General features: G+C 38.5%; 1 protein-coding gene across 2 annotated transcripts in view; it reads left to right on the top strand.

The window, feature by feature from the left end:
- Positions 1-2,043: 2,043 nt before the first annotated feature.
- The window catches only part of dennd1b (DENN/MADD domain containing 1B), a 141,296-nt gene continuing 119,684 nt past the window's right edge, over positions 2,044-23,655 (top strand). Inside the window, exons 1-2 of one of the 2 annotated variants that reach the window (XM_028027618.1) lie at positions 2,044-2,439; positions 4,033-4,097. In XM_028027618.1, the coding sequence (XP_027883419.1) occupies positions 2,423-2,439; positions 4,033-4,097 (82 nt within the window). In that variant the 5' untranslated portion in view covers positions 2,044-2,422. The remainder of the gene's footprint in view (positions 2,440-4,032; positions 4,098-23,655) is intronic. The other variant, XM_028027619.1, reaches the window with a different exon arrangement.

The following is a 23,655-nucleotide window of genomic DNA, read 5'->3' as shown; positions in this document are numbered from 1 at the left end:
AAATGTTAAACTTAACCTCCTGGTGATATCTGCTTGCAAAATGTGAATATGTATAGAAAATGCATAGATAATATAAAAAATAAGATTACATACTATTTATTGATTTGATCAAAGAGAATGCCTACAATTATTAGATAAATTCTCCATCAATAAGCATTATTTTCATTCTTTGCCACATAGATCCACTTAGATGCCATGAACATTGCTCAGAGTTGCTCCGGGTTTGCCAGTTGTGATGCTAATCTCCCATTTCACCACCTCCCAGTGGTGATCTGTTAGACTGACAACCTGTGGCCGTGGAATGACGCTGCTGAACTCAAGACTCATTGTACAGGGCAACATTTTTCCAACCTGTCAGATTTTAGTAAGTCTGAAGGCATTGTAGCCCCGTTTCCTAACTGACAGGAGAGGCACCCAGTGTGGTCTTCTGTTGCCCATCTGCTTCAGGCTCAACATGTTGTGCATTTAGAGGCAGCTAGAGGGGGTATTCTACATACCTTGATTTTAACAAGTGGTTAACAGCTGCTCACTGAATAGTTCCTCTTTTTCAGACCATTCTCCTTAAACCCAAGAGGTGGTTTTCCTGTTAAAGGTGGAATTTGATTTCGCTACATGCATGCTATGTATAAAGTACTGCAGCAAAGTCAACAACAAAACACAAGTGACTGTCCACTGTCGCTACGTGCTTATCCAAGAAGAGAGAATACTGCGAGTCAGTGACTTGATGCTTTCTGCTGGGTTTCCTTAGATTGAAGAAATTTGAAATCAATTTGAATAATGAACTGATTTTACTACATTTTTTGACTATCATGATCAATTTGAATGTATGTATGATTGGATTGAATTGATCTTTTTTTGTAAAGTGCCTTGAGATAACACATGCTGTGAATTGGCATTGGATAAATAAACTGAATTGAATTAGCTGTGCATGAAAATCCCAGTAGATTAGAGGTTTGTTCTCTGAGGAGCCTGTCTGTCACATTCAGTCTGAATTTCAAACAAGAGATCTGGACTCTTCATATCTTGATGCTTAAAGTCACTGAATCACTTCCATTGACTTACAATTTGGGTTGACAAGAAACTGAACTGGTTTGTTTATATCGGAAAAATCTTCCCAGTGATGTGAATGTATTACACTGTTGCCTTGCAGCAAGAAGGTCATGGGGTTCTTTCTGCATGGAGTCTGCATCTCCTCTCTGTGTATGCATTGATTCTTTCTGGATACTCCACCTTCCTCTAACAGTTCAAAAACATGACCTTTATGTTAACTGGTCTCTCTAAATTGCACATAGATTTAGTGTGTGAGTGCATGTGATGGACCGGTCCCCTCATCAAACGACTGCTGAAGGTAGACACCAGAATGATGGATGGTCCCATGCATGTAAACTCCATGTAGAACGACACCAACCCAGGATTCAAACCCAGAACCTTATTGTTGCAAGGCACATGCATATTATTCCTGAGGATATGGATGTATAAGCATTTTTAAAAATACTTTTAATATTGCAAATATTTAACTGCTTGAACTTATTAAATTCTGAAAGTAGTGACACAATCACAATGATATTCTAACAATTGAACATTATTTTTATGTCACAATCTTGTACAGTATATTATTATTATTATTGTTAAGATTGTTTTTTATATATCTTTTAAGACTTTCGGAACTTTTTTGTGAACCTCTCTCTCTCTATATATATATGATGCTGCTGTTACACCTGAATTTCCCCTGTATGGGACATTAAAGGCTATTTCTATGCGATAATTTAATAATATATAAACTGAATTATGTAAATAAATTTGTGTAAAATATAACAGATTAATAAGCTACAAAAAGATAAATACTGCAAAGAACAATTTTGCTGTACATAGCAGCACCTGCACCGCTCCTGTAGGAGCCAGCGCTGAGGGCTACAATATTGTTGAGTTAATATTACAGTGTCATAGGGAAGCCCCTTTTTATAAGAGGCATGAATCACATGGTTCAGGTCTGCTGCTGCTGCTGCTGCATCATCATCCTCATCATCCTCCCTGTTACTCATCCACTGTGGAAGCAGGACGCTCGCGGGCAGCAAGGTGCTCATCTGACGTGCCGACGTCACCGGGTCTTTGACAGCACTTCCTGGAGTGGTGTTTGTTGTGGGAAATAGCCCCGGTGCTGCTGAGCTGAACTGGGGAATTAGGCCACATACACGGCAGGAACAGACGCGACACGCCGTTGCTTCGCCGTTCCTTCAAACATGTGGTCGCGGCTGCCTTTGACCGCTACCAGATAATAAGGACAGAGGAGAAAAAAGAAAAGGGGGACGCTGGAGAGTCTGAGGAAGGACGAGGTGGAAGAGAAACCCCCTCCAACATATTCTCAGAGCAGAACAGCAGAGCCGCCGACAGCACGGAGCTGTCGCGATGTTGTAACTAAACCATGGACAGCAGGATAAAGTAAGACCCCGGAGTTTCTTTTTCATTTCTCTCCGTGTTCTCACCTCTACCACCATTCAAACTGTCAAGCTAACGGCTAATGTGCAGCGTTAGGCAGCCAAGGCAAGGCAAGGCACGTAGCGTTGACTCGGAGCTGCAGGAGAAATGCGGAGGAATGTTCGGCGTAATTCGAGCCATCTCCTGCCGCGGATTTAACGGCCGAGCCAGCTGGCCCAGACAGCATGTGGGTCAGTCTGTGGCCGTCTACTAGCTGACCACCAGTTAGCGGCTTTGACAGCCAAAGCAGCAGGCGGATTCAAATAGGAAACACGAGCAAGGTCCAAATAATGGTGAAATTAGAGAACTTCTCTTTCTTAGATAACCAGCTCTCACTCGGTACGTTTTAATTAAAAATAACGTCGAAAAGTTAACTTATTTGGCTAATTTAATTTTAAAAGTTTTACGTCATCACACAGTAATATATTTCATGTATTTATGTTATAAAATTTAATATTACATAATATGAATAAAAAAATAAAGTGTTCCTCTATATCAGGGACGTCAAACTCATTTTTATTTTTTTGTCATACCAAGAATGTCTTCGAAAGGCTGGTTTTGAATGTATTAATAAAACTACCCATGAATAAACTGCTTAAAAACAAATATTGAAAATCTTTTCACATGGATGTAATTTGGAAGTTTGCAAATAAAAACTGCTTTGATTTGATTGATAGAATAATATTTAAGCACAAAGTTGTTATCTTAAAGTCCAATTTCTGTGATTCTTCAGAGTCTAGAGGGCCACGTAATAAGCTGTGGAGGGCTGGATTTGGCACCCCAGCCTTGAGTTTGACACATAAGCTCTTTACTGTACATAATATGCACTTAACGGTTAGACATGGCTCCTTTTGCATGAATTACTGCTTCAGTGCAGCGCTGCATGGAGATGATCAGCTTGTTGTGCTGCTGGGGCAGGAATTTGCAGCTCCAGTCACATTGGGCTCTTAAAAACCAAATAAAACATATTTTTAGTTTTAAAAGCAATAAGGATGGGTGGCTTAGCAGCTCCTCCACTCAAACTGTGTTTTTATGTTATTGAGTGGGCTGGATATCTTTATTCCTTTTCTTTTTACTTATTTATTGAAAGCTGGCTTTATTCACTGAATATTTTTTTTGAATTTGGTGGCTCTAGAAACAGTGACTCCAGCCACAGTCTCGTTTATGCACTTTTCCCACCAGTTTTTCCCTTCCACTAAACTTTCTATAATACTGTTGGACATAGCGGTGTATGAACAGCCAGCTCTACAGCAATAGCCTTTTATGGCTAATTCATGTCTGCTGGACAACTGTGAAGTCACTTTCTGAATTGAAATAATTGAAAATTAACTTCTAATTTATTGAGCTGTGCTTGTATGACTGAACTGTGGCCAGTATTGACATTCTCTGCTCTGGTAAAGTAGGACAGATCAAGCCTTTTTTTTCTCTAAATAGAAGTCCACAGGCAGCCTAATGCATTCCAACCTCACCACAGTTGGGTTTTTTTTTTATGCTGAATGCAAAGTTAAAATTAATTTATGTTATTTTTCTTTTAATGAAGTGTTTAATTCTTTGCAGGGAGAACCCAGAAAGAACATTCGATCTGGTAGTACAAGTGGCGTGCCCATCGTCTGAAAATGAGGGTAGGTGATGTCAATATTTCCATTCACAATATTTGGATTGTGTGTCCAAATGGTGTGTACATGTGCTGAAAGTTTATGAAGCTTTTCATTCATAGAGCTACAGCTGAAATATATACACTTTTAATTATTTGAAAGTTTAATTACCACAAGCTTTCTATTAATATTATAACCTTTGAATAAAAACAACACAGTTTCTTGGTTCTCACACAAAAAATCTATTATAATCATTTATCATTTTAAAGATGCTGTAGTGGGCTGTTAAAAATAAAAAGTAGTATTTTTCCTGTTTGATTGCCATTCATATAAACAAAATGTTGAGAAATAACTTGAGCTAATATAGCAGACATTAGCTCAAACTTAGCATTGAGTCTGAGAGTGCTAAGTGTGTTAGCACAACCACAATGGCTGTGGTTACTGTGTTTTTTCTTTTTTGTGTGTAAATCGGCTACTAAGGAGCACATTAAATTTGTGTGCAATTTCTGAAGAGCAAATGTTTGCTGTAAATTTATTATGTTTTTGACTGTTGAAACAAAACACATCTCCTGTCTGATGCTGTTTCTTCTAGGCTTGAATGATTATTTTCACTTTTCCTTAAGATTTTAAAGTGAATTGATTGTTTACCAACAGTAATGCCATAAGCATTTTCATGTGTATCCACAAGGGCTTTTTTTTGCTTCTCTGTGTTTCCAAAATATATTATTATCCCCCAGCCTTTAATTATGATAATTGTTCAGCTTTCCAGTCAGAGTGCCATGTAATTTCAGTGAGCGTTTGCTTGGGCACTTGCACATTATCTTAAAGCAAGACACCAAGTGTCACCGAACTTCAATGCATGACTGAGCGGGTCTTGCACAATGAGAGTAGTCATTATAACGGTCCTGTTGTTATGCTTGTGTTCACCCTGTCAGGATCCAGAGGACAAGAAAAGGTCAGGACTGAGTTCAAACAAAAACCTCAAATGTCAATAAGTTAGCTTTAACATCTTGCTCTGAGACTGATCAAGTAGATATATAGTTTATTTATTTAACAAATGTCTTGAGTTGAAGTTGAAGTTTTATTTTTGTAACTGTTACCCTACAAAAATGCTTTAGAAATCACATTATTGGGTCGGAAAGCTGCTTTACTGTTCTGCTGTTTGCATTAATAAAATATTCCATTGCTGGTGCCCAGAGTTTTTCTGGGAAATGACCGTGGCTCATAAGGAACAACGCTGTGTTCTACCTTTTCATGGATATGGAAATTAAAATATATATTTCACATCAATATCCACAATCCCACATCAGTTGAATATTGTGTAAAAACATTTTTGTTGCACATTACACCCACTGTCTTCTTTTGCCCGCTCAGTGGACTGGATTTAAAGAGGTGTTATTGGATGGCTCACTTGGGCAGCTGCTGGCCTGACTAGGGAAGGCTGAAAGTTGTCCTTGGATGTATTTCTCATATTGGATTTTAAACCAAACTCATAAACCGCCGGATTGGGCAGTAATAACTGACTTCCTTCTTGTATGATCGGGGTCAGGCTCATATCCGGACTCCCTGTTCCCCAGAGCAGACGCTGCAGAGACCAAGGCTTGCACTCTTCAGGGAAAATATATTCTGCTCAGTTATTTGCCCAAAGTGCCTGTTCTGCTCAGAGTTCTGACTGGATCTAAAACTTATCAGTTGAGGAAGCTGTTTGTGAGCTAACTCTCAGGAGAGGCTCATGGTTGCGGTGGACAGTGTTTGACAAGAAGCAGTTTCATTTACTCCAATGAGGAATGAATCACTTCTCCAAAAAAATTGGATCAGTTTCAGTTTCTTTGACTTAACCTCAACTAGTCTTTATGAAGTAGAATACTTCTTGGGTATTAAAACGTAGTAGAATACTTCTTAGGTGTTAAAACGATTGCCAAATTTATTTTAACATCTTAATGACCAAAATGTAAAATATAAATGTGTTATTTTTCTGTAGCTTTGCTTGCATTTTTTTTTTTTTTGTCTCAACGCTATGGTGAGCTTATATTGAGAGCGAAGTGAGTTAATGTTATGAGTCATAATCAACAGACCCTGGACACGCTGTGAAACCTCCACAAAGTCACACACACCACACACTAGCACCGTCTTCTCCTACAGTCAAACATGATCTTTTTCTTTTTTATTTGCCAAAAAGTGCCACTTCATATTCACACATTATCTTCCCACTCCCTCAGAGAAGCAAACAAACAGTAGGGTGACCATGACGGACTATAATTAAATTGTCATAGCAATATGATGTAGAAGATTGGAGCATTTGGCATTTGGAGAAGTGGTGGAAGCTTGCTTGTGATTTTTCACATCTCTTCCCCACAGTTCAGGGAACTCGAGCTTTATTTTAGATAGATTTTTGGCTGCATTTTCAGTGTTGTGCATTTCACCTATCAGTGATCTAGTTTAGCCTGTAGAAAGTGACTGAAGAGGTGGAGGAGAAGTGCTTGCTGCATGCGTTATCTTGCTGATGCCGCACCAGGGTTTTGCCACGCTCACCACATCCGGGTCCTGCAGGTTTGAAACTAGATCCATGCGCAGCACTTTGATTCAATGCCTCTACTATGTAAATGTTAGTCCCAGACACTTGTGTAGCTCACAGTTAACTTGCAAAGTTCAAAAAAGCTGCACAAAAGTCAGGTAAATATAGCTAACCCCATATGAAGGGTCACAGTGCCTGTACCCAAATTACTTCTGCTATTTGGGTTTCGCACCTTCTCTAGCCACAGTGCTGAAGACACCCACATATCTGCAGACAGGCCTGCAACGAGCCTGCATTTCAATAAGCTGTTCCATCTTGGCCTTGTTAAACAGACTACTCTCTAAATAGATTGTGCTCTATATAGTTACCATTTCACTTGGCAACGTCTTAACTTTCATTTGAAATGGTGTAAATAAAGTAGATATTTAACAACTTATAGAAGGCTGATAAAGTTCTGAGCACTGCTCTGGAGGTGAAGTTGCCACAATGGATTCTTCATATATTCATGAAAATTACAGACAACTCTCTGCATCCTCATTCTTAATACTGTCTTCAGGCAGAAGCCTCTTCAGAACTACTGTAATAATGGCTGCTACAGGAGATCCTTCCTGCTCAAAGCCGTCAGCATTTATAACTCTCTGATGAACATTTTATAAGTTAAAAAACTATAATTTCTCTCTAGGATTAATAAAGCACTTTAAACTGTAAATGAATCCTCCCACCTGAGCGCTGGGTCTCTGCAGCTCCTCTGGAGTTAGCATGTGCCTCATTACAGCTGTAGCTATGTTGAAATTAAGTCACACACAGGTGAACTCCTCTATTTATTTGACTTATACGACTTCTGAGTATTCTTCTGGAGTTTTCAAAGCAATTTTACAGTAAAGGTGACTGAATAAGTTTTAGTGAGATAAAAAATTAGGAACCTTCTATCACTTTCTTATCACAATTTTATATGACTTTGTTTTTCTCAAACAATCCCTTTAAGTTACATTAAAGTGTATGCTTGCAGTGAGGTGTATGAATATGTTAAAGGGCACATTATGTCACTTCACCGACCAATCCGTTTTTTCTTCAAGTGACTTCAGTTTGCATGACATTTGCTGCTGATGTATGTCCTAACATCTGGTCAAATACTGTAACCTTGTAAGATGAAAACTGTTAATTTGTAATTAGGAAGCAAAAGCACCTCATAATTTGACTCTGCCTGTGGTCTGAAATGTGTTGGATCAGCTCCCAGTCATTATTCCCCATTGGCAGCTTTTTCCTTTTTTTTCTTTGGCAGGCAAAGTGCAGCATGAGCAATGTAGGTAATCCACCAATTTCAAGTTTAGATTGTAAAATTTGCAGTGAATGATAAAATACAATTTCAAACTCTTCATCATTTGAATTAGGGCTGAATCAATTAATCAAACTAATCGTGATGAATCGATGATTGAAATAATTGCCAACTAATTTAGTGATCATTTAATTATTAACTAGAGTATGTAGACTAAAAACGGCTATTTTCTGAAAGAACAGCATCCTCAGAGCAGTAATTAACCTAAAACTGTACAAAAATGTTTACATTTATCTTTTAAGATGAAAAGAATCTTAGTGTGTAAATATGTTCAACTCAAAAATCTTCATAATTTTACCTTCACCTGATTCAAATTCTGTAAAAAAAAACCAAGCTCATAGTAAGCACCTTTTACTGTCCAATTATTAATCAGTTAATCCAAGAAATAGTCAAATATTATCTCTATGCTATATTAATGCTAAGTCAAGCGGAAATCTTATGTTGCTGCATTTTAGGCAATAAAATGTTTACTTTTTTTTTTCTTCAAAAAAATTTTTATTATTATTAAATGAAAAATCAGCAGAATGTGTCAATTATTTTTCTCTCTGTAAAACATCAGAACAGTCAATGGAATAATCAATTTCTAAAATAATCGTTATTTGTAGCCCTACTTGGAATTCTCCATGTGTTATTTTCTAAAAAGTACTGGTGTTTTTTTTTTTAATATAAAGTGCATCAGCATTCTGAAACGGTGTTGCTGGAAGGAAACAACAGTGAGAATTTAAAGCTTGCCACTGCAGGGGTGGCGGTGTTCATACCTGGACTCGGCCCCACACTTCTAACTACAGATCTGTGGCTAGATGACAGACACTGTCCCTTTTCCCCCCATGCAGGTCCACAGAGACCTGGCCTCCCTGTTCAGCACCCCGCTCAGTTCTGCTCAGCTCTGTTGGCACGCTGCTCTGTGGATGCTCAGGCTGTGAGCAGAGTGTTGCCTGAGAGCGTGACTGGCATGCTAGCTACTAGCGGCCCTGGCTACATAAAGCCATATTGATGTGCTTCCAAGACGCTGCCAAAGCTAGCAGATGACGCTAATGCTGCCAAAGCAGTAGGTGGGGACAGATGCTACCTGTCCTCGCCTGCTCCCTACAGCCAGATTGTTCCCGCTAACAAACCAATAAACTTAATAGACCAACATATCAGTTTTACAGCAACATTTATGCTGCAATTAGGGAAGCGATTTATTATTAACATAAAACTCAGTGATGGCAGCCAGGTTAGCACTGAGGTCTCACTGAATGGACAGAGGTTAAGGTTTCTCTTCTTGCCCTTTTTTTTCCTATTTTTTTCTTTTAGTTATTGGTACCATTAACTTTCCCCTTACTAGCTAAGCTAATTTGCTTTCCTAGAAGAATTCATGTCAGATTCCCTAAACTCTCTACATGTGAGTATCTTTATTTACATGAGAAGCCTTACTTCCTACTTTAGTTTATGAAGCAGAAGGGTAACATTTAAAATGTAGGAACGTAAGAACAAACCGCACTGGCCGCTTTATGAGGTACAAATGACTTAGTACTGGGTTGGACCCTTTTTTGCCTTCAGTGCTGTCCTGATTCTTGGTGACATTGATTCAACAAGAAGTCTGAAGCCTTCCATAAAGGTTTTAACCCATGCTAACATGATAGCATATTACAGTTGCTGCAAAGCTGTTACCTACAACGAGAAGTCATTGTTCTTCCACAGCTTAAAGGACCTCAATTATTATTGAAGTACTGGACTACTCATTGTCTTCTTCAAGGAACTAGTTTGAGATAATATGAGTTTAGTGACATGCGGCTTAATTCTGCTAGGAGAAGCCATGAGGGGATGTGGCATTAGACAGGTAGAGCTGTTGGTAATAGGATGCCAGGAAGATATCTCCCACACGTTAAATCACTGATACCAACTGTTGATACAAGGTAGGATGAATCCATACTTCCATGTTTGCTAATGAACATTTATGACATTGAGTCTCCTTGAATCAGGTAAAGGTTCTCTAATCTTTTATTATCTCATTTTGGTGAGCTTCTTTGGAGAGTTTTTTGTTCTTAGCTGAGAGAAGCAGCACCAGGCGTGGTTTTCTGCTGTTACAGTCCAGCATGTAGATGATGTTCTAACTGCCTTGGTTGTAACAAATCCCCCAGGTATGCAGAATCCCAGTAGCTCTGCAGTTTCTGAAATTCTAACAACCAGAGCACATTAAAAGTTCCTTGAATCCTTTTTGTTCTCCAATCTGATGATCAGTTTCAAGTCATTTTTAGCATAATTAGATGACTAAATTCATTGTTACCATGTGATTGGCTTACTTGCAATTTGTATTAAGAAGCAGTTGAACAGGTGTATTAAATAAAGTGGGCAGTGACAAAATATTTCTTTTTGGTGCGGAAGTTGGAGCTGTATAATTATAAAAAGAACATTTTTGTCTCTGCATCTTTTACTGTCAAACTGCTGTGTCTCAGCTTCCTCAAGCAGCACTGTCATGTCGTTTTACTCTTTCTTTCACCCTCCCCTTATTTAGCAAAGTTTTTCCCTTTATTAAGTACGGTAAAACTTCTATGGAGTACGTGTTTTAAAACATGATGACATTTTGCAAAATGTCACTGCTCTGTGACCCAACCATTGTTGGTTCTAAAGTCTGATTTTTCTGCCAGTTTTGTGTTGAGTTCATGGTGGGCTCACACCAAGTCTGGGGGCCCTTTGGAGAACTTGCCGATGCCATGGCAGCAAGAAGGGTGTTGATTGGTCATTAGACTCCTGAGACAGCCCTCGCTCCTCACACGTTGTTCATCTCTAAACTCCTCTGCCTCTCTCTTCTGTCTCAGCCACATGAATTTGTGAGTCTTGAGTGTTAAACACAAGGCTTGATATCATCTACTGTTATTTTTAATCAGTTTCCTTTGAACAGAATTGAGGAAGTGTCTTCACTTTCCTTCTTTGGCATGGTAATGAGAAGACTTTCAGAAACCCCCTAACGAGAGCAGGGTTGCAGTCAATCAATAAAGTAGTCTAAAGTTTTAGTTTGAGATATTTTTTAGTCTGCTGTTGAAGTCAGAGGACATTTTTGCTTAAAGGCTTTTGTGTTGTGCATCTTGCTTTTGTGAATTTGTCTAAATGGCATAAACATGATGTATTGTGCAAACGTAATAATTTTTTTAAATTCTACCTTTGCTAAAGAACTCTTAATGAGTAAGAGATGACTTCCTGTTTGCTGGGGTGTAAAATGTGTTGCTTTTAGCAACTATTTAAATTGGGAAAGAAAAGAGAACATTCTATTTTAGTGAAAGAAACATGAGTTATTCTTTATAACTCAGGAAATCAGGAAACAGCAGGGGTGGCAAAGTCCTTCCTGCAACTTTTACATTTGTCTCTTCTTCACTTTGTCACCAGGCCTCTGAAGAGCTGAAAGGGAAGAAATGCATGAAATGTTTGCAAGTTAGTTGCTCTAGTTGAGTGGACTTGGCCTCGACTGGGCTACAGGAAAACAACTACTCACCTAAACTTCCTATATCTACACTTGTTTAGACAAGGGTAGACAAGGACCAGAATCTCCATAACAATCATTATATACATTGCTAAGTCACTGTTTTGGAGTCAAAACAGGAAAAAGCCTGCATTGTTCTGTGTCACAAACAAATGTAAGCTTGCCGAACGATACTGACACTTTACCTGTAACCATGTACTCTAGTCAGAAGAGGCCAACATTAAGCTTTCCAACATCTAACAGTCCAGCTCGGTGCAGCAAAAAAGAAAAGGTAAAAATGTGGGAAAACACCTCATGCTGACTTTAAGTAGGGCAGAAGATCTGTGATGCTGTGGGTCTCTTTGTCTTCCAAAGACCCTGGGAACTTTATCATGATCCACAGCATCAGCAGCTGTGTTTCCATTCGCCTTATAATTTTACAAATTGAAATTATGAAAAAAGATTTGCTTAATGGAAACAAGCAGATTTAGAAACAAATAATGTTTTTCCATTAAAAAGGTGTTTGCGTTAGGATGATTTTAGGCTGAATTGAAATTAGTGTATTCTGCAAAACTACAGTAGAGATACTTTTTTTGCAACACACAAGTTATGTGATCAACAACCGGCTGTTACTACTGGCAGAAGAAATGAAGAAGGCGACAAGAGGATGATAGGGCGGCATGTTTTTTAATGACTTGTTGCGTGAACACGCTTATTCATGTGTGATTTTAATTGCTTTTCTTTTTTAAATGAAACACCGCTAATTGCAGAACTAGGGCAAAGTTTTGCACACACTTGTATGGAAACGCAGCTATTGATTGGAACTTTCTGCTTATTGGAAGTATTCTGGTGGCTTCTGGTGGAAAACTGATCTTGGTATATAAATTCTAAGGCTTTTTGAAATACAGTGAACCCTCACTATCACCTTTCACAGCCTCGCTGCTTCGCAGATTTTTTTTGTGCAGTTTTTATTTCACAGTTCATTGTGTTCTGCGTTCTGATTGGCTAAACAGTCTCCACGCTTCTTCTCTACCTGTGTGCCAATAACGTTACAGTATTTAAATATACGTAATACAGCTTGGCAAATTTTTGGTAAATGTTTTTACCCAGAAGAAAAATAGAGCGACAACAACTACCGATAACTATGTTCTTCTCTCAAATAAACACACCTGCACCACAGGCTTCAGAAGAAAAAGACACTAGAGAGCGGAGTCAGGCTGCAGCGTCACAGTCAGAGGAACAGTGAAATACGCGAGTCACAATTTGTCCTACTGTACTTAGTATTGATGATTAAAATGATTATTTTACTGTAGTTATTTGTAAGAAAGCGTTATATTTGTTTAAAAAATGCTTGGGCCTGAAAACAGGTTTTGTTCTTTGGTTTCAATGTAGAGTATTTAATTACCAGTATGCTGTATAATAATTGTAAAAAATAAAGGTAACTACTTCACAGATTTTGCCTATCACGGGTTCTTTTTGGAACGCAACCCCCGCGAAAAACGAGGGTTTACTGTATTTTTATGATGTTATACTGAAGACTAACTTCAGTAAGAGCTCTTGTTTTAAGTCTTGATTGGAGTCCTCACTCCCTTATTCACTCCTGCTAGCCATAACATAAAAACATTACAATGGATTTCTCATATTTGCAGGTGTAATTTCTCTGAGAACAATCATTCATGTTTTGCTTGCATATTGATATTAAGTTATTCAAACTAACCGCCTGTTCTGAAACTACTGGTGTCTTTTTTTATGTTACATCAGCCACATCTCTTGCTTCTTCCTTTGTGATCACACTGCTGGTTAAAGAGTGACAAGTTGCAAACTTTCTGTCTCACCTTCTGATGACTTGCAATGACAGAGAAAGAGACTTTTGACAACGAGGGTGTAGAGAGGAAGGAAATCATTCACTCTTGTGTGACTTTTGCAGACGTATAGTATTTACAATATAAACATGGTGCCAAGTGTTGGACAGAGAATGAAGATGGGAGGCTAAAAAAAGAGGCAAATACTCTGCTGGTGGTAACATAAACTCAGAACCAAGACTCAGAGGTTTGTTGGTAGAGCCTTCCCGCTCTCTGATGCAGCACTGAAACTCCAGGGGAACTGTATGTTTCGGCTGTGTGTGGATACAGGTAGATTCTGTGTTGTTTGTAGGGGTGTGTGTGTGTGACTGCATCTATAAGATTGAAACTCAGAAGCTGGGAGAACTGCAGGAGGCTCATCTGAATTCACTAATGCTGCCAGACTGGAGAGGGGTGTAGATGGTTAGGGAGGGAGGGGGGATCATGGAAAGACTTCTAGGCACTGACACCAGCAGGCTATTTTTAGACTTCCCCTTTTCATGGCAAAAAAGTGGGGAAAAGTAGGAACCCAATCAATAATTTAAAATGAAAAGATTTTGATGAATGCAGAAGAGTTTCATCACATTATCCCACTTACAGTCTTGCAACAGTCTTCTTGGTGGCGTGTCTTTTTTTTTTTGTTTTGTTTGTGTGTTTTCTCCATGTACTGTGCAATTTTATGGGCTGGCAGCTGGATTTATTTTCCTGTGATCACTGTTGAATTTTATTTCTAAAAATCTGTGGCAGTTTTATGCGCTTTTATGATGGATGTTTTTATGAGGCCACAAAAATGTCCATCTGCACGACGCTTCAAGAACAAAAAAAAAGTTATTGTTTTTAATTCACACGAGTCCTGTCAAAATGTGACAGATGATTTAGTGTATGCCGTATGCTTTGCACAGCAGATGGTGCAAATGTATACTGTTGTACTCCAACAACTGCGTAAAACCTGATTTTCTGAGTCAAAGCACAATAATTGGCAGGTACTTATGTGTGTAATACCAGTGTGGCCTAGTTTAGCCCACAAACGAACAGGATTAGCTCAGCCTTTGCTTTAATATAGCTTTGGTGATGATAATCTGTGCTAGTCTGTTAAATTGGATTTCAGGGGAGAAAAAAAAGTTGTTGACTTTTATGATATGTCATGATAGGATTTGACTGAGTATGGATTTCATTCATTTTTTTCCCCATCTCAAATTGAGATTTCATGTTTAATAAAAAAGCACACCAAAAAAAGAGGAAGCAATAAGTTGGTGAGAATTCAGCCGACAGTTGCAGAAAAGTGATCGTGTTTCGTTTTGAATTAGTGAACTCAGGCATCACTGCAATACACAATATCAACACACGATGAAAGCAGTTTATTGTAAAGCCTGGACCTCAAATTTTAAGTTAGAATTTGTCCAGTGAGGAGGAGGAAGTCAGGAGAAGCTATATATCGGTACATTATCTTCGATACATAGCAAACTGGCACCATACTTGGAGTTTTAGGTGTTCTGTGGTGATTCTGGGTTTATGTAATTTACATTTAAGTTGCACATGACCACTTGTGATAAAAATTACAGTTTAAAATGCAGAAATTAATGTATCTCTGTTGAATGAACTTCTCAAATAACAGTTTGAAATAAACCACACCAGTCGACACAATAGTATATCTGCGATACCTGAATACAGACACATTAGAACACTGTTCAGAGAGGAAGGATTAGAACAGCTGCCTATTAACAGTCACAATTTTTTTTTTTTTTTTTTTACAGAACACAGTTTTTACCCTAAAACATTTTGTGTTCTGTTTATAATAAATACTGTACAACTCAGGCAGAGCTTTAAGCAAATTTTATACCGCAATAGTCACAATATTGGTCATTTTAGACATCATAAGTTACACAAGGAATAATGCATCAAATGTTTTACTCGTTAGAACAATCTTAGGTGTTTTTTGAGAACTGTAGCCAGACTTGAACAGAGCCATAACTCTCTTCAACTATCATCTATTTCCTCAGCTCTCAGCTGTGATGACTTCACGGAAAAAGAGATAAGTGGTTCTATTTAAATTATTTTTAGCATTTTTAGCACCTCCCAAACATGCTAACTAGGTGATCAGTCAGTGAGGTAGTCTGAGGTGGTAATAACTTTTAGCCTGGCTTGATCTAGTCAAGTTTATTTGTATAGGTCATTCTAAATTTATTTGAGATTTCAGAGTAATTAAACATATTAGCATTTTCTAAATGTCCTACTTGTTAGAACCTATCCCAGATTTTTAAAGTTGGTTTCCCTTTGGCTAGTACTATAACTAGGACTGATCTGGAATGTATGAAATTCAGTGTATTTGGGTTGAATTGAAATAATGTAATTCTGTATTTACATTTCATGTATGTACTTTGTAAAGGTCCTTGAGATGACTGTTGTGGTGAGTTGGTGCTGTACACATAAATTAATCTAACTGTATTTGATTTAACTTATTTGTAAGAAAATAGCAGCTTTTTTTTTTTACATGCACTAAACATTTTTAACTATGTTATAAACTTCATCACTCTAATTTTTAGATTGCATTTATTTGCACGGTGAGAAAAAAACATGGCTTTGTTAAAGAATGAGTCCCAATTACATTCTAGTAACATTCTAGTTACATTCATTGGTCCGGTGTCAGTTTAATACTATGAAAGATGAATGACAAAAGATGAAAATGTGTTTCTCCCGCCTATTAAGAAAATCAGCCTCTTTACTGACATGATATGAGGACTGGTATCTGGACATGTAGACTACTCTTGTCCTTTAAACCTTAATTTTATGGTCAAGGCCAAATCCAAGCACAGCCAAGAGTACAAGCCGACTGTCTGTGCTGTCATTTCAGCTTTCATTCTTGATATTTACATGTCAACAGCGATGCCCTCAGGCTACGTCTCGCCACTCGAGGCTGTTCCTAGTTTGCCTAACATCAAACAATTACTGTAAAGACGAAGGCGTTTACACGCGTGTGGTACCCCTACTGGCCCCTAATTTGGGTTCTGGCCTACTTTTTTAGGACGGAAAAAAAATAGGTCAATCTTGATGCCTCTGTAAGTGTCCAAACCTTTTACCGTTGCAGATCTTCTCAATCAGTCTTTGTTTGCAAATCTGCATAAAGACACATTTATAAATCCCTCTCCTTCCAGTAATCATTAATGTCTCAACTGGACAGCTTTTTTTTTAAAAAGTGAAATCTTTTGTTAGACATTTCTTTTTTGTATTAATTCTTTAAGAGAAATGTAGCTAAAGTGTTGACATTTAAGACTCCAGTCAGTCTGGCATCACTTAAGTTAAACTGTTGTTCGTGTTCATCTGTGGGAAATCAAAAGGTTTGAATTACTTTGCACTGTTCTTTGAACACCCACAAATGCACCAGTGTTGGAGCTTCAAATTTTCATTGCAAATTTTAGTGTGAATTTCCGTGTACAAAGTTATTAAGACAGGTTTAGTTATTAACTGATGTTCTAGTATAAGACAAAAATATCTAGTCATATTCCATAAATTACGGTTCTGATGAGCCTCGTTTATAATATATAAAAAAGATAGGAACTTTAATGTGTTTAAGTTAATTACATTGATTTTGATGTGTTAACATTTTTTATTCAATTTATCACTTTTTTTTTTTTTGTTTTACATGCAGAAGTCCTGGGCTGGAGTCTTTTATATTGTATTCATTCATGGTCAAGAAAGCAAAAAAGTTCTAATCCCGTATCACGGTTTAGTAAAATGTATGTGACTGTTTCATTATCTGATACATGAACTTTGTTGAAGGTAGGCCTGTCACGATAGCAAATTTTGCTGAGCGATTAATTGTCTCAAAAAATTATTGCGATAAACGATAATATTGTCTGAAGATCTTTTTACACTGATTTAATGGAAATGACGTAATAATGCATGTGATTTCCTGTCAAAGATAGATACACTTTATTTTCAAAAGAATATTTAACACTGGAGCTGATAAACAAAATAAACAAAACAACCAAAAACAAAATGGATTCTCAGTCTCCATTAACAAAAAATGTACTTGATAAAACCTAAACAACATAAAGCCAAAGTGGAAATAAATACTGCATTCAACCTAAAGACAGCAGATTATGAAGTCTGTATATTATGTTGCTCTTCAGTAATAATTAGATTTAAATAGAGAAAATGGGCACATCGACTACCTGATGCAATAGTTCACACTACATGATTTTTTGCTCCTATTTTTCCCCTTATGACAATCTTAAAACGTTGGTCTTTCTAAGATTGTGTGGTGTGTTACGGTAGATCATCGTTGCCGCTCCGATCCAAATCAGGGGGTTTTCCCCACTGGGATCGTTAACGCAGCCTGTTGAATGTGACAGGTAGCCAATCAGAAAGCGAGGATTCTCCTCCGTGTTTTCTGAGGGGAAATTACGTCGGGGAATCCCAAACAGCTGACACGGCGCAACCCGAAGTCCAGCGGACGTGGAAACAACATTAATGTTTATTCAACATGCAAAGAACATAGAAATGACAAGAGGAGGAGTTGGAGCGAAATTGCTACCGCAGTTGATAAACCCGGTAACCTTTCAGCTGTTCTTCGTTAATGTGACGTAAATAGGTTCTAATGATTTTCATTCGGTCAGGACTTTACGCTGACACTAGCCACATGCATTGCAGGTAGATTGTAGTAAAGCATTGATTAATGTCTGGTTTTAAAATTAGTTCACTGGACTTGCAGCCATTATTTTGTGCCCATTGTTGGACACCACACGGCAGGAACGAACCCGATCGAACCGTTAAACCTAGGATTTCTGTCGAGTAATGTGTGATCTGTCAGGTTTTAAAAATGGGCCGACAATCGGCTGACAGCTCTAAGATCGTGTTGTGCGCGCTGGGCTTTACACTAAGGAAATGAGGAAGGGAGGAGTCAGTGGAGAGCACTGGAGTTGAGCCTTTTTTCATTCGTGTCATTAACAGAAAGAGAAAAAGGCCGGAAGAGACAATAATGCCGATAATTGAAATGACGTCGATAGTTTTAATTTATCATAAGATTGATCGATTTATCGTTTATCGCGACAGGCCTAGTTGAAGGCTATTTACCTTCAACGAATCAGTGAACAGGATGAGTCATTCCTGCCTTCTACAATCTGGAGCAGTGCATTTAAAACATCCACCACATTTAATCTTTTATTTGGAATTGCCATTCCAATTGTGGTTTTTCTTAATCATCAAGTGTTATTTTGTAAGTTTGACAAGTGTCTGATCAAGTCACAACCTGAAGCTCTCTGTTAGGAAGTAATTTGATCTCTCTTTGATCACTTTTGCAATTAGAAACACATCTGCTGTGTTTGTGGTTGAAGAAAAGATGACTCCAACCGCCTGTAAAAGTGGAAAGAACTCTCCAATGAGTGAAAAACTATAGTCCTCAGCAGTAATTAATAATCACAAACAATTTTTATCTAAGATGAACTTATCAATTACCTTCGTCTTTTCCGAGTTAGCTTGGAGCTTTGTCATTGTTTCATGGTCCTCTGGCTTACAGAGGCAGGGTTCTATCAGCCGTTTTACTTTTACCGCCAGGTGGAAACACTTGAATATATTGCTTCTCATTTCCTTCATCTTTTAAGATATTCCAGATTAAATTTACACAGCTTGAGTATTGTGTGGCCATTTTAAAAACTATTTTCTCTTGAAGGCAGAAGGTTCATCTTACCTTACAAAAGTAGCTCACTTGTGTATTTTTTATGTGTTCACAATAAATTGTTCAACTCCGAGTTCCTGTGTTCTTTCAATGTCTGCATTTTTGTGTTGTTCAGATTTAGCATTTGCATAGTTTTTCCACAAACTCAGAGCAAAGTTTGAGTTTGCGCTGTGCTAGATTGCATAATTTTGCACTGCAAGTTGTTTTGAAAAACTGGCTTTTCAAGATTTCTCCGATTTGTCAAAAGTTTGGTCAGCGTATGCTTAAATAAATTAATTATTGGTTTAAATAAAGTTTTAATACCTCACCTGTAAAATGATATACTTCTTTGTATTTAATTTTTTCCCTTCGGTTTTAGGTTTACGTTAAGCTGAACAAGCCAAATTTTATCAAAAAACCCAGCATGTTAACCTTCCAGTAAGTGTAGTTCGTCAAATGTTGACATGCAGTAGTTTTCTGCCAAATTACATGTAAGAGTGGATCATTCTTATGTGCAAAGCTGCATTTTGGTGATGTTTTGCCAGTATTTTTCTGTCAGTGCGCCGTCCATCAGTCCTGCAGCATGCTGAGGCCCCTGTGTATATGTTTGAGTTTAGGTAGAGTTGTACGCTTTTAACAGATCCAGGTATGTTGCCATCCCTGTGGAAGGATTGGCTGACTGAGAGCTGACTGCCTGACTGAGAGCTGTCTGTCTGTCAGCCTTTGCATGTGAACTTCAAATCACAGCTCGGCGGCACCGAGCATGTAGCCGCCAAAGGCAAGGCTTTACAGTGTCATCAGCGCCACGCGGCTGCCTCTGGGTGCTGTGCCATGTGACATTAACTGAGATCGATCCCCTCCACACCTCAAGGAGCTTCTGTGCTGTACACGGCTTTTTCTCTTAAAAACAATCGTCTAACAAAGACCTCAGCAGCTTATAGCAAATTACCAAGCAAACCCTTGAAATGTTCTGTGATAGACAAACACTAAAGGTGCATAATTGTTTAATAATCTTAATTAAATGGAGTCCAGCTTTTTTCAGCATTTATTTAGCTGTTCTGTGAGGACTGTGTGAGGTTTGTTAGGACTCATTAGTGAACAAGCCACATGATGAAGTTAAACTAATGTAAGAGTGAAAATTGGAGTTCTGAAAATGTAAAATGTTTTGGAAATGTTTTATTTTGAAAGGCTCCCCGGATGGGGGAGAAGAGCGAACGTTCAGGGACAGCCGAGTTTGGTGACAGCTGATGGAGTAGCGGAAAAGAAATTAAATGTTCGACACTGAGAAAGAGCTCAATTGTTCCTGTGGATTATTCTACAAAGGAGAATCTAAGTATCTGGACACCCACAAGTCTTACACTAACACACAATGTGGTGAAGATTATAGATTATCGATCGATCCAATATTAATATCTGTATCGGTCACGATTTTTCTATTGGGCAGTCATAATTTATTATTTATTTTACATTTTCTTAGAATTTCTAATTGCACTTTGAACCATTTGTTGCGGTCTGTTTTTACACATTATTTTTCTCAGTTTCTTTATTATTTGTTAGATCTTCAATCAGGCACACCTGATCTTTTTTGGAAAACTCCAACGCTAGCAGCACATAGCTGATGCACAAGGAGCGCAGTATCTTTGGTAGCTCTGGAGGCGCTCACCCACTGTTCAGGTGGGAAAATCTCTTGAGATGACAAATGTGGATCATTCTCTCCACAAACATGGCCTTCAAGAGTAATAAGAAAAAAAAACAAATTCTGAAAAAAAGCCATAGGATGTCTTATTTGCAGTGTCATCTAGAGGACAAAGCAAACATGTGGAAGAGACTCCTCTGATCAGATTAGAGTACATACAAAATCTTGTGTGGGTTGGAAAACCTGCACTGCACTGGGTGCATTAAGACTGAAACAATTAATTACAATGAATCGATTATTAAAATAAAAAAAGTATTTATTAGGGGTTCTAAATACCAATGCACATCACATTCCTCAGATTCTTAATTTGTAAAAAAAAAAAAAAAAAAAGGAAAAAAATCATAAACAATATATAATTTCCTTCAACTTAGTAGTTATGGACAACTTTGTTGTCTGTATATTAAAGTTCAAGCGGTTTAAATACTTGCAAGGAACTGTGTATTATGCACATTAAAAAAAACATCCCTCTGTATATTAATGTAGTCACACCAGCCCTCTCCTTCACTTTGCCTTTGACTGAGTTCATAGAACTGTTATTTGTCTTTATTTTCATAGATGTTTTGATGAAAGCAGATGGTTGGAACATATGCAGAAACATATGCATTTACATAAAGACATGTTTCAGCCAACTAGCAGCACCCACCAATGAAATCACTGTTTACTAGGTGGCACTCCGACCAAAACGACGCTGTTTGCTCCTCTGTCATGTGTTTGTAAATAAACACTGATAGTGGCCTGGAGTCCAGCTTTTTATATTATACATTATATTTTAATGTCTAAGGCCTGAAACGCTACAGAGTAAAGTCATTGGACTCCACCCATAGAGATGCCGTTTTAGTTTATGTTCCTGTTTAAAGGAGGACCCCCTCCTCTTAACAAACTCGCTGTGTGGTGGCTGTGTTGAAGATGCAGTCATGCGACGCTGGTGTTTGACATAATGTTGGACCAGTATGGAATCTGACTGGGAATATCAACGCTGATACGTGGTGATACAGAGAGGCTGTCACAAAGGTTGCATCCATATGCTGTGCCACTCATTCGTGAAGCTGTGAAATTGGGTTGCATCCCAACTAGCCCGGAGACAGTATCGCTTTCACTCCTCTCATTCTGTCTCTCTCACTCTCTCTCTCCACCTCTTCTCCACCCCCCCCCCCCCCCTCTCTCTTTCTCTCAGCTCATCCCACTGAAGCATTTTTCTCACATTGCTGGGGAAGACGGAACAACTAATGTGGCATTAATAGGGTCACATCATCTCCATGCAGCTCGGTCTTTCTTCCCCTTCCAACTGAGACTGTTGTTTATCTTTTTCAGATGTATCTGTAGAGATGGCTTGGAAATCCCTCAGGCCAGCATCTCTCACATGTGAAGGCTGCCAGTTGGGTTTTTTGGCTGGCAGCTCAGACTCTACCTTAGAGGTTGTTTTTTCTCTTTGTTTATTCAAATTTTTAAGCATTTGGAGGCAAATCTCATCACTCCTGTGAAAATGGAGACCTATTTATAGATGTTATCTAGATCAGCTTTGGGATGCATTTGATGGCGCTTATCTAAAAAAAATAAATTATTTTATAGTGTTAGATATAACTAAAACTGAAAATTAAATAAAATAAATATGGTAACTGACTTGAATCCAGGAAAGTTTTCCAGAAAACTGGGTTTTTCTCTCTCTCACTTTGCAGTCCTTACTTTAACAACATAGTGTGACCAATCAAGATTAGTAAACTTAAGGAGCATGTCATAGTTTTAAGATATGTCTGAAAACATTCAAAATCAGCATGAAATGTAATGCCATTTGCAGTACGAGACGTGATAGGCAAATTGAAAAACCAGTTTTAAACGTCCCTGAGTATGTTTTTCTTTCTGCTGGCTTTTGAAAGATGCCAGTTAATCTGCTTAGTCCTTTAATTGTGAGTGAAGGGGCCGGGCCTTCTCCCGGCCAGAATAAGACTGCTGATCCAGAAGTAAAATGATGACCACTGCACTTATTCCTTCCTTTAGGTTGTTCAACCCCCCTTAGTTTTCTTTAGCCGCCCCTCGTCTCCGCCTCCTCCAGCGTTGCCTCCATCAGAGGGAAGAAAGCTTCTTCTTCTGACAATAGACATTTTTTGCCATATGTTGGCTTGACATCTTCATCAGGTTCACAGCAGGTTACCTTAGTTAACTTTCACTCCACTGCCTGATGGGATTTTCTCCTCCCGATTCTCCAGTCGGCCCTGGCTCAAAGTCTAGACGGCCTCCGAGGCAGAGTCCCTTTAGCCCCCTGTCCACAATGGCCATATTGTGGACGCTTAGTAGTGCTAGCTTCCTCCAGTTATAGCAAACAGGCTAGTGCTAAAACAATGCTTTTGTCCAGGGGCATATGAGGGGGCCTAATCCACTACATACTGTGAAATAAGTCTCTGCCTGAGATGAGAGCAAGCGAGAGAAAGTGAGTGAATGAAATCTTTGCCAAGGAGGTTAGAGTGCAGCAGTTTAACCCCTGGCCACGAAAGAAGGAGGAGAGGAGGCAAAGGGAGAGGGAAGAAAAGAGGAACAAGAAGAGGCAGGCGCTACATCCCTTCATCTCTTCAACACGGATGGAGGAGAGGGGCTGCCGGTGGCTTTCTCAGCTTCTCTTCTCACCAGAAGAGCTGCTGTTCGCCATATGGGATTTGGCCTCCCTTAACAAACAGGCCTTCTATTCACTCACATTCAGTCGTCGATGGAGAAAAAAGTGCATTTTTATGCCTTTACAACACTGCATGGCCATGAGGGCTCCAAGTCTGTGTTTGATTCACATAGTATAGAGAATTATAAACCAAAAGCTTTCATCTAAATGTGTATTCACACTGGATTTAGAGTTGGCTCTTTTTGTGCTTCACTGAAGTCCCAGTTTTAAAGTGCCTCTGTTACTGCTAAGGTGATCATATAGAAGTACAGAGCACAAATCTGCCTCTGGTCCGTGGTTCCACGTTCATCATATGCTTATTCCAGTTGTTTGAAAAGGATATTTTTATCCAGCACTGTGTCAGTCAAAGTTAGTAGGCATGTTTTTTTCCTCTCTCTTTCAGTGACAAAATGACTTCAAGTTGAATAACTCGCTGTGCAGCGCTGGGCAGTGTGAGGTTT

The sequence above is a fragment of the Xiphophorus couchianus genome, chromosome 9 (assembly GCF_001444195.1).
Source record: "Xiphophorus couchianus chromosome 9, X_couchianus-1.0, whole genome shotgun sequence".
Classification (NCBI taxonomy): domain Eukaryota; kingdom Metazoa; phylum Chordata; class Actinopteri; order Cyprinodontiformes; family Poeciliidae; genus Xiphophorus; species Xiphophorus couchianus.
This window is presented reverse-complemented; position numbering and strand designations above follow the sequence as displayed.